The sequence below is a fragment of the Rhinolophus ferrumequinum genome, chromosome 8, assembly GCF_004115265.2.
Source record: "Rhinolophus ferrumequinum isolate MPI-CBG mRhiFer1 chromosome 8, mRhiFer1_v1.p, whole genome shotgun sequence".
In the NCBI taxonomy this organism is placed as follows: domain Eukaryota; kingdom Metazoa; phylum Chordata; class Mammalia; order Chiroptera; family Rhinolophidae; genus Rhinolophus; species Rhinolophus ferrumequinum.
Window position 1 is genome coordinate 37778108 of NC_046291.1, and position 15349 is coordinate 37793456.

Genomic DNA, 15349 nt, shown 5'->3' on the forward strand with positions numbered 1-15349 from the left:
CCAGTTAGCTTAGACGTCATACCAAACAAATTCTTAAAAGACATAAATATGGCTAAACTTAGAGAAATCTAATTTTAGGGTCATGTTTACACAGCCTTCTGAATCCAGAGTTTGTATTATGAGTAAAAAAGGAACATTTTTACAAAACTATATTTCAATTATTACCTCCCGTATATACTCCTCCTGCTCCTCTTTGAGAGTAAGTTCAATGAAGATTTGTTGCAGCTTTTCATTACAATAATTAATAATGAACTGCTCAAAGCTGTTGTCCTGTATGGAGAAAAATGAAGATAGCCTTATAAACCATGTTATTAGCTCTCCCATAACAATGACACTCATTTAGTATCTCAGTCCACGAGAAATGTCATACACTGTCTCTCAAATTTAACTGTGGACCAGCACAAAGCTCCTGAGACAGAGGCTTGCACACTGCAGGCACTCACAAAATGATTCATGACATAAGTGAATGAATGAACTATACACAAGTTATGCAGTATTTGAAGGATGAAGAATTTTAGTTGACAGAGAAGCAACCCACACATAGTAAAAAATACAAATAAATACATTTTCCCCTGGAGGTTCAGGGAAAAAAAAGAACAGTGAAATTAATAATCTCTGCTATCCAAGTTCTCAATCTTCCATTCTCAGATATAACGTTGGAGCTCAAGAAAGTCTTCCTGACCTGACCTCTTATTCCCTCACCAAGGGTCAGTTCTTTCATTCTAACTCTTACATACCAACACTTTAAAAAAACAATCACACTAAATGTGTGTAGATATGTGCGTACACATGTATTGGTTAGTTTCATACTTATCTGTCTAGCTAGACTGTACATTTCTAAGGGAAGGGTGGACTATCCATCTCTTATTCACCAATGTGAGCACAACACATCACACCAAGTAAGTACTCAATATGTGTTTGATGAGTGAATGAATGAATGACACACCTACAAAATGGAGAAGACTCAATCTCTCTCTTTTCAGAAGACTCACACATTTATTACTCTTATGATTCTCAGTAGTTTCTCCTTCATATTGGAGTTATCTCCTATGAACTCTGAAGATCCATGCCTAAATCACTTCTGAACAATCCACAGGGCTTAAAGTATTGCTGTACATACTGAGGGCATAAAATGCATGTCTGTTGAATGAAGAGACTTCACCAAGAACCACATCATCCAGGAAGAGGTAGAACTGCTAATAAAACTAGTTATTTTCATCTCTATCCCTCCTCTTTGCAGAGAGAGAGAGAGAGAGAGAGAGAGAGAGAGAGAGAGAGAGAGAGAGAGAGAGAGAGACAGCGAGAGAGATGGTAGCACTGGGAGCAAAGGATGGTGTGACCCCACCACTGATAAACCTGTCTCTTTTTCCACCAATGTGGCTACTCCTGGACTAACACTGAATGAGCTATGAGGATCTGCACATAACAAGGGAATGAAGCTCACCCCTCCCTGTAAATACACAGAAGTACAGGCCTTCTAATCTCTCCATAAATGATGAAAGCAAAAAAGTCATAGTTTTGGTTTTTTTTTTTGAAACTTCATCTTTCAAAATCAACTTTGGTCCTACCTAGGACAAATTTTTAAATGATACTTACGATGCAGCATCTGAACACATTCTTTCCTGGAAGTCAGCTATGAAGTTCTAATCACCAGTGATGAACTAACTAATCATAGGAAAGTTTCACTCTAAACCATAAATGACACATATGCACTATCACGGACTGATCTTTTAACATTAAATGTATTCAAGGTTAAAGTTTTTCTTAATCCTGAAAGTTCTTACTAAAGGGAACGTGTTTATGTTCAATACTTTCAACAAATAGAGCCTGGGACACAAAGAACATTCCTCAGTACTCATTTTCACATAAAAATTTTAAAAACCATGTGCTCCAATCCTTACAACTTAACAATTTTGATTACAAGACTATCTGGTATAGATGCCTTATTATTATTATAATCAGCATAAGGCCATTTCATATACGAGAAAGTCTGAGTTTCTTGGTTTAGTAAAATAGATCCTTATGTAATGCTACTACCACAAATGAAAACTTATAATAAATAAAACTAATATTTTAATGGTTCATATGAGCAGACCTTTGTGTTTTTTAAGAAAACAACTTCATGGAGCAAATCCTTTCTGTTGTTTAATAAGTCTGTGCCCATGGAGGTATTTAAACAAAACTATGCTAAATCTTCAAATGACAACTATTGAGGAGAAGGAAGGAGAGAGCAACTAGTGTCCTTATATACATTATGTGGCAATGAACAGTTTCGAGTACACTTCTAAAACAGGACTATGAAATACACACAAGCAGATTAGAAATCAGAGGCAAAGCTTCACGATTACAATTTAAGGAGCAAGTTAGAGCTAAATTAAATTTCCCCTCAATTTTTAAAAATCCCTCTATGAATTCTGTATTTCATATCCACACAGTTAATCAACGGCCATTTACTGCAAAATTCACACAGCTGGAGAAGCAATTAACATAGGAGCATGCAACAGACCGTCACTGCAAACAGTTCATACTTACTGCATTCTGGTGCAAAAAGGGACAGATTACACAAAATGCAGTCAGTTCTTAATTTGCAATAAACTTCTAAAAGTAAACACTTATTGATAGTTATTTATTGGTGCAAATGACAGATTTTTACCATTCAGGCTATATTTCTGATTGGCATAACACTTTAGATCACCACACATGTCCAATCAATTCAAAAGACAGGACAGGACCACAATACCTATACACGGTATCTGAATTGTGGTTCTGCTAGGTGAGACCTCTTCAGGATAAAAACGGTTTGACTGAAATAATTAATAATATACCATGTAACTTGCTTGAAGTCCTAAGTCTTGAGAATCTAAAGCTTCTAATTCTAAATTACCAGGAAAAATAAAATGTGTATGACAAATCCACCCAAAGAGTCAGGGACAGAGGCAGTTGGCAGGTCACAGAAAGAGTGAAGAGATTCAGCAAGATTCAGAGCACCTCCCCTTTCCCACCAGTGACCCATCCCTGTGTTATACGTGCTGTGTCGCCCCTTTAAACACAAACAAAGTGGTAAAAAAAAAAAGTGTCTGGAGATGGCTGAAGAACAAAAACTTGACTCTCTGACCTTTTCTTGCTGCTTAAAGAAGAAAAACAAAAACAATAGCACAATCATCAAGCCAGAAACCAGCTTACTTCCCCACAGAAATAGCTCCGCATCTGTTGCAAACATACCTCACAGCCTCCAAAACATGTCATGAACCGCCAGAGCAATCATTATTGCTGAAAATGAAGGCAATCGTATTTCTGGTAATCTAACTTTAAATTGTTGACATTGCCCAAATTTTTTGGGAAATGGGATTTCGTAAATCATTAAAAATAATTTGCAAAAAACTAAGGGACAACCTGTTAACAGTTCCCCTAGCTGCAACCTGCACAGGTCTCATGCATTTCTCCATTTATACAGGCATCAAGTAATACCAGGTTTTCCCTCTCCCCTTTATAAAATAGCTAAACTGAGTCTAGGAACCATCTCATGAATATAAAGGCCCCAAAGCTTTAGATATTTTGACACTTTTTTGATTTATCAAGAACTGTAAGGGTGGTTGACAATCCCTGAGCCGGGGGTCGGGGGGGCCTTCTCTCCCACGTGTCAGTCTCATGAATCAAAATCTCCAAATGAGGAAGTAGGCAGGAGCTTGCTCCCATGAATGATTCACCTCCTCTTTCTCTGGTTTTTTACCCATGCTCCATGCATGGAATTTTTCTCTACTGTCTCACCCGTATTTATCCCTGAAGACTGAGGGATAAAACTAAAGCTTTTGGGAATATCTTCAAACAAGTACATCCAGAATTTTCCATTACACAATCCCCTTGAATGAAGTTCAGAATCACTCCCACCTCCACTGGACTGCTCTAGAAAACACAGGTAAACAGCAAGGTCTCTGGGGTTCTGTATTGTTTTACACTGCATTTATGACTGGGTAGTAAGCACTTACTATATTTAGAAATACATAACATACCAAAATTTCTAACTCTAGGGCTTCTTTCAAGAATTCTGGAGTGTGAGCCCACCCTTTCAACATCAAAAAGCAAAAACAAAAAAACCCCCAAAAAATCATACTCCCAATAGAGTTCATGACTAAGTTTATACTCCTAAGTGTCCATCATAAACTTTCCACTTACAATGATTTTGAAAGATGGATCAAAAAATACTGGCCTGTTACTACATTTGTATATTCTCACTTATAGAGGAGACTTATGCTATCTTATACTCTCTTTAAGATAGATATTTAAATCTTGCACTCTTTAAAAGCAATAAATATTGAAAGGAAGATGTAAAATAAAGGAGATAGGTTTATCACGTCCGTCATTGGGATGGCGGGATTGGGAGGATCTTGCAGGTGAATATTCTGGGTAGGAAATAGGAGGGCAGTTCAAACACAAACACCATGACTTACTCAAGCAAAAAGTGCTGTTGATTAGATATTTAATTGATATTTCTTACAGTTCAACACTTTCATCTGAGGCCAAATTTTGGATATATCAAGTTCGGCAGGGGGTTCGGTATATTACATACAATGAAATCTCTTGTGTAATGTATGAAACAGTACATTTATAAGTTCTAGAACTTTGAGTATAATATCACTGTTTTAGAGGAGTTAGACTCTATTACTGCTTTAAAATGCGCTATTGGTCCTAGAAAAGATTAACTGGAGAGCCTTGGGGCAGTCCCCAATAATAATAAGTGTTCCTATAAAAACAAAGATGTACTTAACAATTCATTTTTAAAAATCACAATGTCAAGCAATGGGCCTGAAATCAAGAACTGCTTTGTTTAGAAAATACTTTTAAAAACTCCCAAAATAAGAGGGAAATATTTAAGATTAAATATTGTCCTTTTTAGACATTTACAAATTTGAATGGCTGCCTCAGTTTTAGAAAATTTCCTTTTAAATATAGTAGAACATTTTTCTTCTAGGTACATACTCAAATATGGTAAATTTAAAGAAAAACAGCATTACAGTGTTCTTCTTAAATATTTTTAAATAGACTTTGATTTAAAATGTTAAAGGAAGAACAATGATGGAAACTGGAACAGAAGGTGTTTCTGTAACCAGAATCCATTTTCTTTTTTAAACAGTTTAGAAAAGATCCTCTAATCATGAGACAGACTTACCAGGCTACACTGATTCTTGCCCAACTCTCAGATTGTTTTATTTGAAACAGTCATTGCATCTAGCCTGTCATATCCTTACTATACATGGGCCACTGCCAATGAGGTTCCTAAGAGCCAAATAAGGAATGCCTGGTTGAAAATAACTAGCACTTTGTCTGTATGACACTAGCTCAATTGTACGAAAAGTGAAATACTTATCCATTGCAGACCTGTTTTGGTCTACAGGAGACTAATAATTTCCTCATTAAACTACCTGCCCATTTTAATGCCTGTCAATCAGATAAGTACTTAGAAAAAAGTTGAAGCAATTTAGATTGCTCAGCACTGTTTTGAATTTAATTTTATTATTTTAAAGAATGGCATTTGTTATTTTATACCGATGCTATAACTATTTCTCAGAGGTCAAAGCCTACGTTCTCAGTTGTAAGTACATCCAAACTTAATTGTGTAGAATTGGAGTGTTTAGATTATAATTCTCTTCATTTGTAAAACTGGACTTCTGTTCTACAAGGATTTATAGCTAGGTTTTCCTCCTCTATGACTTTTATTTCACTTCACCTTATGTTTAGTGTCAATGTTCCACTAATCTGTTTTCTAAACTGACATCAGATCACATGAGGCCAGCAAGGCTGAGCTATTCATTCACCCAGCTGGCACTGGAACATTTGCAGTCAAATCCATGTGTCATCATCCCATGGTTTAATGCATCAGTTTCCCTCTTCTGTTTAAAGACGGACCAAAGTGAATGAAAGGTTTCCACCAGCTCAGCTGAAAAATGTTTTCATAGGAACTGTCAGTGGGGTCATGAGGCAGAATTAGAAATGCTAAAAAAAAAAAAAATTTCTAGACATTAACTGTCCAACTTTTAAAGTGACACCCAGGGTGTTCTAAATGGCAGAGGCCTTAATTCCTGCAGTCAAGTTTCACTGAAGAACAGAGGCAGAATCTCTCTGTATTCTATCAGTTTATTTTTATTTGGGTAGACAATATCACAGAAATTTTCATTTTGCATTGATATAGATTCTGAATACTTCTTCCTAAGTCATACTCTGAGCCCCTGTACTTCAGTTTGTGGTATTTTAAGTCCTTAACTCCCTGGCTTCCTAGTGTTCAACTCTATTGGCTTCTTGAAGTGTATGTGTTCTAAATTTGTTGAGAATCCAAGAAAATGCAGGATGACACCTGGGCGTATTTATATGTGAATACATTAAAAGAAAAAATATCTTTCTGATTCTGTAGCAAAGGGCACTTAAAAGTGCCCCATCAAATCTCTATTCTGACATCTCCCGAAATAAGTTTATTTATAAAATAAATAATAGATTTTTTTAAAAAATCAAGGTGTTTGGAAGATGAAGCTGAGAAGATTTTGACAGGAAAAATGAAGAACGATTCATTATAATGAAAAACAAATATTAATTCTCTCAAGGAACTGGGGGGGGGGGAGCCAAAGCACTTACTGCATAGAGAAAACTAACTTCTAATGAATTTATGGACATGATAAGATTTGCTATAGACATATGACTGGTTGGATTTGGCCTTGCCTGAAAGTTCTGTTTAAAGAGTAAAAATGTGACCTGTTTGGTTTTAGGAAGATTATATTATACATATTAAGTTTATGTGAAATGAACTGTAGGTGAGGCTGGATGTTTTACAGGGCATTTTGAGCAGAGGTCAAACAACAAGAACACACATATGTCTGGAATTTACAGTTCACTCTGGAGATTCCTGTTTACAGGAACAGTTGGCCTCAACCTTGACTGTACATTGGAATCACCTGGGAGCTTTAAAATATTGTTGCAGGGGCCCCATACCCAGAGATTAGGATATATGGGTCAGGGGTGCAGACTGGATATCTGAAGTTTCAAAAGCCCCCCAGGTGATTCCAATGTGCAGCTAAGTTCGAGAACTACTGAACGGAGGTATTCCTCTGAAGAAAAGAAACGTAATGCATCCATTTTCATGAACTAAAGTCCACAGCTGTAACGGCATTGAGAAAAGTGGTGATATAACTTACAGAATGAAAGCACACAAGTATGCAGAAAGACGGGCTTCGAGAGAAACTTGAATTAACCATAAGTGAAATATTCTTGGATTGCTAAAGGGTATTTTACCCAATGCCAAGTTATAGGATATTTCCACCTACAACATCCAAGTTCTGCTCTGATGACGTCTGTAGCAAACACACTTTTAAAAAGGAATCTAGCTTCCTGAGACTTTCCTACCAGATAGGATATGTCCTCAGCTGGCAACAGACCCTCAATCGTAGAGCCAAGACAGTGAGCTCCACGTAGATAAGGAACATCTCAGACATGTTTACAGCTGGAATCTGGTTCATATTCGGCACTGAATAAATACATGAGAAATGGCTCCCTCACTTATTCATGGTCAAAATTGCTCATGAGGTTTAACCCAAGTTCCTGAGTGCTGTGAGGGCCTCTTTTCCCACAGCTAATTAGATCTTAGGCCACACTGGAAGATGAAGTCAAGCCAATGTCCCATCATAATCCGATTACTCTGTAAAAAATGTTTCCATGTATTGTGATACGACATTAAGCACCTGCCCATTGGCTTAAGGATCAACAAATCTTTTTTTTCTGTCAAAATAAAAACAAAATAAAACCCGTTTCTTTTATTTTAGAAATGTCATTGTAGATATCCTTTTCTTCTAACTTCCCAAGGCAATCTCTGTGTTTGCCCTATTCATGAAACCATCTAAATTTACCCCAGCAATATGCCAGGTAAAAAATCTCGTCCTGCAAGCTGCAAAGAACGACTTTGACTTGCTGCCCATTTAGTGACAGTAACCTGACGTCTTGGCTAGAACGAAATTAATTTTGGCACAGTGACTTCTGTGTACACTCAAGCAATTCTCCCAACTCACAAACCTCAGATTCTTCCCTTTTACCAAGGGACCAGAAGCTTTCCTATGCAGAGTCTGCTAACAGGGGACCAATATAAGCAGACATTGTGCTGAAGAACAGTGACCTGGGCACAGCGTGGGGGATGACAGCCAGTGCACAGCACGAGTGCTCTACTCTCTGCGCCCAGTACAGAGGAACTCTGGAAGGGCTCACATGCTGGCTGGGAGCTTGGAGGGATGACAATAGCGCAGAAACAGGAGGAGTCAGAGACTTATCACAACATTTGGGTTTTTTCCCCTTATTTCCAGATATTGAGGACCCTGAGTTTGGGGAGAAAAGTGAGGGAAAGGACCTGTAGGAGGCCTTTTAGTATTTATTAGGAGGCCTAGGGTTTAAGTCCGAGTCTGCCACTTGGTAGCCATGTAACCTTCCGGGAGTTAACTTGACCTTCAAAACCTCACTTCTTCATCTGTAAAATGGGAATAATACTAGCAGCTACTTCATGAAGTTGTTGTGAAAATTACATCAGATAATACACACACTTACCACAGTGCTTGCATACAGCCAGCCCTCAATAATTATTTACTACTAACTATTAAATAGGGAACATGATCAAGCAGGGAAAATGCGCTACTACCAAAAAAAATGAATATTATAAGAAAAAGACATTTGCTGAAAAGGCCTGGTTTAGCTGCAGAGACTGGTTTGATATTACTTCTGTGATTCTGTGAGCCTGATAATTTGGAACATGTAAAGTCTTTGGGCAGGGACTGATTATTTAAAAGAATTCACAAATCATCATTTGTGGGGTAGGGAAAAAAATAAAGGAGAAGCCAATCTACTTGTTATTTTCCTGAACCAAACTAAACCACCACTCCTCAAAGTGACACTAAGTGTTTTAAAAGTCCTTAAAATGTCTTCTCAATGTCATAGTTAGCAAAAGGATAAACACGAAATTCTAATATAGTATAAAATGTTTAAATATTTAATTTGTAATAAGGACAGAGTCTTTTTTAAAAATTCATTATGAACGTCAGCAGAAATTATTTCAACCTTTGTAGCAAAATTCACATCATAAGATCACAGCTGGATGAGATCCAACAAATCATCTAACCCAGACCCTCTGAGTCACCCAGAAATGAAAGGAGCTCTGGTGAGGCCGTGGCCAATATCCCTCCCACTGTCTCTTGTTCCTGGTTTTTTTCACGGCACGGTGCTGCCTCACTTTCCAAACAACCTACAAATGAATGAATGACTACAGGCATTATATCCATATACCTTGCTAGAAATTTCACAGTAAGAATTTTGAATTTGCAATTTCAAAAGTCAAGTACCGATACAAGAAGTTCTTTTTAAACAGCATTATCTCCAAAATGCTGGCTCTTCGCACTTAAAATACACACACACACAAATTTTGAGACATCTGTACAAAGGTTATTTGTAGATTCAAAATTCTATTAATTATACTAAATGTTATCTAGAAAACGTAAGATTTAATTTCGAACTGTTCTACATTAATAAAGGTAATACCAAAAAAAAAAAATAGAGAACACCTTACCTCAAAAATTTCAAAGCCATAAATGTCCAAAACACCCATGACCTTCTTTCTCACTTTTGTTTGTGCCTTAAAGGAAGTTTCAAATTGATGGGTTAATTTAGGCATGAAAAACGACACTAAAAGCATACCAAAAACCATAAACATGCAATACAAGTTAATTGTGTTCATAACTAGAATAACTGCAAATTAGGTTTTTTTTAAACATATAAGATACTGATATGGAATCTTTCAGAAATTTTAATAACAGATGACTTATTTAAAGAAGGCATTAGTGATGCTTAATTATAAAAAAAGATCACTGACTCTTACAATAGGTAGGGTCTTTCAAAATCACCTAGTCCAATACCCTCATTTTATTGAAGGACATACCAGTCGCTAGAGAGGTGAAGTGACCTTTTTTTGCCAGTGTGTACGAGTTAGTAGATGAGCCACAACCAGGACTTAACATGCTGATGCTCAAAGTACCTCTGTAGACTATTTACCAGTGAGATTTCTTATGACACACATGGCAAAACAAAATAGATAGAACTCCTGATAAATTTCAATCCTATACATGGCATATTCTTTTCAAAGAACAATCTTTATAAGTGGTAACCAATGATCTGATTATAAAATTAAAATATCTTTTAACTTAATGCATATACTTTCAATACCATTTATTATAACTGATTTATTTGGGTATAAAGATTCAGTACCTTAATGCTTTCATTGATTCGATTTACCAACCATGAAAACAACCTGCTGTAGAGGTTTTTAGCCAGAGCATCACGGGCATAATACGCCTATAAAGAAAAAAAAACTCAATACCCACAATTATCACAATGCTTAATTTCAATAAAATAAGATTTAAAAAAATATTTAAATCTTTTATTTCAAATTTCTTTTCAGACCCAGTTTTCAGTATACTATGGATGAACAGTCAAGCCATTAAGAAAATTAGGCAAATTGTTTATACCCAGTTATTATACTTTTTTCGAAACTAAATCTAAATATTGTAAAAGCTTTCTCTGCAGAGATAGTCATCTCAGTCTTATGGAACAGAGAAAAACTAGAGACCATTTAGAAATCCAACAAAAAGGGAATGGTAAAATAAACAAATAAACACCCATTGAAAGGGAAGTTCCACAGTCATCACAGAAAATTGGGTAATGAAGTGAAAAATGCTTGCTATGATTTGTGAAAATAAAAAATTATATAACTATCACAATGACAACTATTTTTTTTTAACCACTACACATAGGAAAGCAAATTCAAAGGAAACACATTAAAATGACTTTGTTCAATTTTGAGTATTTTTTAAAAATCTTTCACAATAAGTAGTGTAACAACACATTACGTAATAAAAATAAAACCTATCGATTTGTTTATTTATTTATTTGAAAGCTGTTCAGAGCTACTTGACAAAGAAGAGATAAAAGACATATATGTCTCTAGGACCTTGGCTGAGAATCCAAAGGCTGAAGAAAGGTTTGGTTGGGAGAACCAAATGTCCTTCAACACACTGGGTGAGGAGTGTGTGAGTCCCAGGGCTCCCGGGGAGTCTAGAGACGGATGTCAGCAGCTTCAGGAGAGGGAAGCTAGAGGTTTTGCTGTTTTTTTTCTTTGTTTTTTTTTTTAACACTCTGGCCTTATGTGTATATTCTGTTGCTTAAAAGTAGAAAGTTGGGTATTACTATTAAAGTAAACCATTAGACTTTCATTTTATAAAGAATACAATTTATTAGGTTATGTGGAAATTCTTTTTCCACATTGCTTCCTAATTGAAGTGTAACAACTTTAATAACACATTCAAGCACCTGGCAACATACTGCAGCTGAAAAGACAGCAACTTTTCCCTTCAGGTTACATTTCCATACTAATCCCAGACCTTCCTCCTAAGTCTCAGGCAACTACTCCAACCAGGGTTAGAAAATCAACCTAGAAGTTGGCAAAAAAAATAAACCCAACTGCACAATGCAGTGCTGGGGTGGTGGTGGTGGGAGTGATTCCACAGCAGAAAATGAACGTACAATGCTAAAACAGAGAAAGAAGCCTAAATTTAGATGTATACCCTTTCTCCAGTCCCCTTTCTTCTAGTTTTTGCTTTCTTGAAAAAGGTAACTTAAGTACCTAGAACATAGTAAGTCTATACATGTATTTATATTATGATTTTTGTAGTCTCCTCTTCTTGCACTACTTTCTCATAAGCCTATATAATTTTCTTAATTCTTTTTCCTTTCTTCTCATAAATTCCAGTTATCTCCAAATACCACCTAATATCAAAGTATTATATATTTGTAAACAGACCCTTTTTCATCGTAATGCCATCCAGTTTTTTTAGTTGCATGCTACCTCCTTCCAACAAACCACCATTTCAATATGCAACTGAACTAATAGTGACAATTTATTTTGGTAAACTGCTTTATATAATTTAAAGTGTATTCACAGCCAATATTAACCTTCTTTGCTTCCTTCAAACAAATATTTATTCCAGGAGTCTCAAACTCAAATGCTTCCAGAGACTGTTTTGATACAAATGAATGGGAAATAGTGGGATCAGAATGAGCTGGAGGATGCATTCCAGATTAAAGCCATGGAAATTCAAAATTTAAAAAGCAAGCAAACAAAACAAAAAGAACTACCCTTTAGTCAGATAAAATATGCCTGTTGAGCTGTATCTGGCCAGGGGCTGCCAACTTGCCACCCCCGACTTCTTGAGTCTGACTCATGCCATTTAAGCTCCACATTAATATCCTCCAAAGTCAGTGCAGGAATGGTTATTCTCATTTAAGGATCACCAATAAGGTGTGTAGAAACAAGGGAAGACACCGAGTGTGCTGATTCACCATTCCAGAGCCTCACCACAATATGAAAATCTATGCATTTCTGCACCTGAGTGAAGCTCACTGAGGAACTCCCAGATGGGACCTGGGACAGAAGTGACCCGCCTCAGGTGTGGCCCAGAACAGTACATGCTAGGCAAGGTAGAGACACAGAGAAGCACGGACACAAGGCCCACCGTCCAGGAACTTACAGTGGAGTAGGGGAGATCAAACCAACACGAGTAAAAGAATCTGAGGGCAGTGCCAAACTGCAGGCGAAAAAGGGAGTTCAGAGAAGGGAGAATTAGGGGGCCTATGTGATCAAGGAAGGCTCCCTGGAGGAGGTGCTCCCTAGATTAGGACCCTTTAGCTTTGCAGAAGGAATGAGCAGTGATAGGTGGGGTGCGGGACAAGCAGGAGCAAGGGTACCCGATAAAAATAAGCATGGCATTTACAGAACTAGCAGGGAATGAACTGAGATAAGCTGTGTAGGGTCAGATTACAGAGGGCCTTGGAAGTCAAGGAGAGAGCATGTGATGGAAGCTGAATGATAACTCTGTCTTCAGTTACCATTATTTCAATATTAATCACCATATCTCGGGGAAAATCTAAATGCCTTGGGGAAAATGAGGCATGAGGCAATAAAGATGATAATGGAGCCCAAGAACTGAAGCTATGAGGAAAAGTTAATACAACAAATCACTTCTCACTGGCATCAAAACCTCCTAGGCACTGGAAGCAAATACTCTGAACCCTACCTTAAAAATAAATAAATAAGGAGCTGAAAAATCAAGGATCTCAAGCCAAATTCTTTTAAGAATGTAGAAAAGTTTTCCACAGTGATGCAAGGTGACGCGAGCTTGTAAAGTAAGAGGCACCTGGGCCTTGTTTCTGTAAAGAATGATTTAAAAGCAAGAGTAAAACACACAATAAAAACAGACCAAAACATATCCATATATATTCCACATATGGATATTGCTAAAGGGCTTTCTTAAACAACAGAGGTTTTTTTCATCACATCACTATATATTAACGACTCCCACTCTGGCTAGTGAACATGTCTGAACTCGGTATGACCTTCAATACAGTGGTTCTCGAAATGTGGTCCCTGGCCTAGCAGCAGGGACCTGAACTTAGTTAGAAATGCAAAATTCTTCCGTCTTACCTGAGACCTACTGAATCAAGCTCTCTGGAGGTGCGGCCTGCAAACCATTTTTAACAAAGGCTGCAGGTGGTTCTCATACACTTGGGTAAGTTTGAGAACTACTGCTGTGGGTGCTCCTCGCTGACTCCAAACTTAACCTTTGCAGCCATATTGCTCTGAGTCATCTCACTGTTTTCTTTTTGAAATGCCCTTTAGTCCACTCTTTATACATCTAAATCCTTCAAGACTGGCTCAGAAACCATCTTCTTCGTGAAGTCTTCCTTAATCTTCTATGTCTTTACTTATGGTCTACACGAGGACTTGTACTGAGCCAGCTCTCAACATATTTTTCTTGATTAACTAAGTCACTACCATTTGACTTTGAAGTAGTAAGACTGACGTGGACAGAAATTACAGCAGGAGTAGAAATTTAGGAAGAAGGACACACAACAGTTTTAACTAGAAAAAGATTGTTACAAACCAGTTGCATATACATAAAGTTATAGTATCTTCCATAGCCAAAACAGCTCGCCTAAAATAAGAAATACACATTTAAAGAAAGCTAAACACATGTAGGCATTCTTGGATTAGTAGGAAAGACTAGTTCAGAGTGGCAGAAAGACTAAATCCACTCTACCGTCCTACAGATGCTTAAGGCTATGTACGACGAGGAGGAAAATACAGTTGGACAAAGTAGGCCCGAGTGGGAAAAGTCCTGAATGAGTCATTTAATTCTAGTTCAGATCAGCACTGACTGGTGGGGAAACGTTTAAGCCACAGAATAAAGGGTTTACATTGGCAGGATCTCCAGAAGTTGCCTAGGTATACATGCATCCATCCATCCATTTAACTTGAACCAAAGGAGAGAAGAAGTAAGCATCTCAGATTTGTATCTTAGAAAGACTTCATTGGCCTAAGTGTGAAGACATAGAAAGACTTCACTGGCCTAAGGAAGGCAGAGAGGCCAACTTGGCCATTTAACTACAAGCTGGCTTCTCCCATTGTCTCCTTCAAATCATTAAATGGAAATTCCATTTTTCTAGATGCTTGGGCCAAAGACACCGTGAGTCATCCTTGACTCTTCTCTTTTTCTCATAGTGTTAGATAGGACAAGGGCGGCAAGGTCTGGGGTGTTTGTACTAAACGCTATTCTTGCTAAATGTGAAAATGTAGCACAGTATTTTGCAGATGCAGCTCTAACCTGATGAGCTTGACCTGAACCCAAACTGATAAGTTTAGCCCCCTGCAAAAAAATAATCAACAGGTAATTAACAAAATCTGGATAAGTTAAACCGAATGCCAAGAAGAAATCAACATATAATTAACCAAATAGTGTATATAAACAATGGCTAAGTGTACATAAACAGGTTTGGATGTAAATCCCTTGTCTCCTTACTTGCTCCAAGTAAATAAAACTACCTTAGGACAACCAGAATAGAACACCCCAAGGGGTGAACCCCTTGAGTTTGGTAACAATACCACATAACAAGCCATCAACAGGTCTTGTTGCCTCTACATTCAAAATATATCCAAATGTGATCACTTCTAACACCAGTGCTACCACCTGGTTCAATCCACCATCATCTCTGGGTTAGCAAACAGCTCCTCTCAGCTCCCATGCTATGAATTGAATTTTTGTGTCCCCCCCAAAACCATACATTGAAGTCCCAATCCCGTGTGATGCGATCTGGAGGTAGGGACTTTTGCAGGCAATGAGGTTTAGCTGTGGTCATGAGGGTGATGCTCCCATGACAGGACGGATGCCCTTCTAAGAGAATGAGAAACCAGAACTCATGCTCTGGCTCTTTCTCTCTCTGC

General features: G+C 37.5%; 1 protein-coding gene across 4 annotated transcripts in view; it reads right to left on the bottom strand.

The window, feature by feature from the left end:
* MYO1B (myosin IB) overlaps nt 1-15349 on the bottom strand; it is a 171668-nt gene that overhangs the window by 43993 nt on the left and 112326 nt on the right. For all 4 annotated transcript variants that reach the window (XM_033112280.1, XM_033112276.1, XM_033112279.1 and 1 more), the window contains exons 12-14: nt 10282-10368; nt 9587-9652; nt 166-270 (exon numbers count right to left, since the gene is read on the bottom strand). In XM_033112280.1, the coding sequence (XP_032968171.1) occupies nt 166-270; nt 9587-9652; nt 10282-10368 (258 nt within the window). The remainder of the gene's footprint in view (nt 1-165; nt 271-9586; nt 9653-10281; nt 10369-15349) is intronic.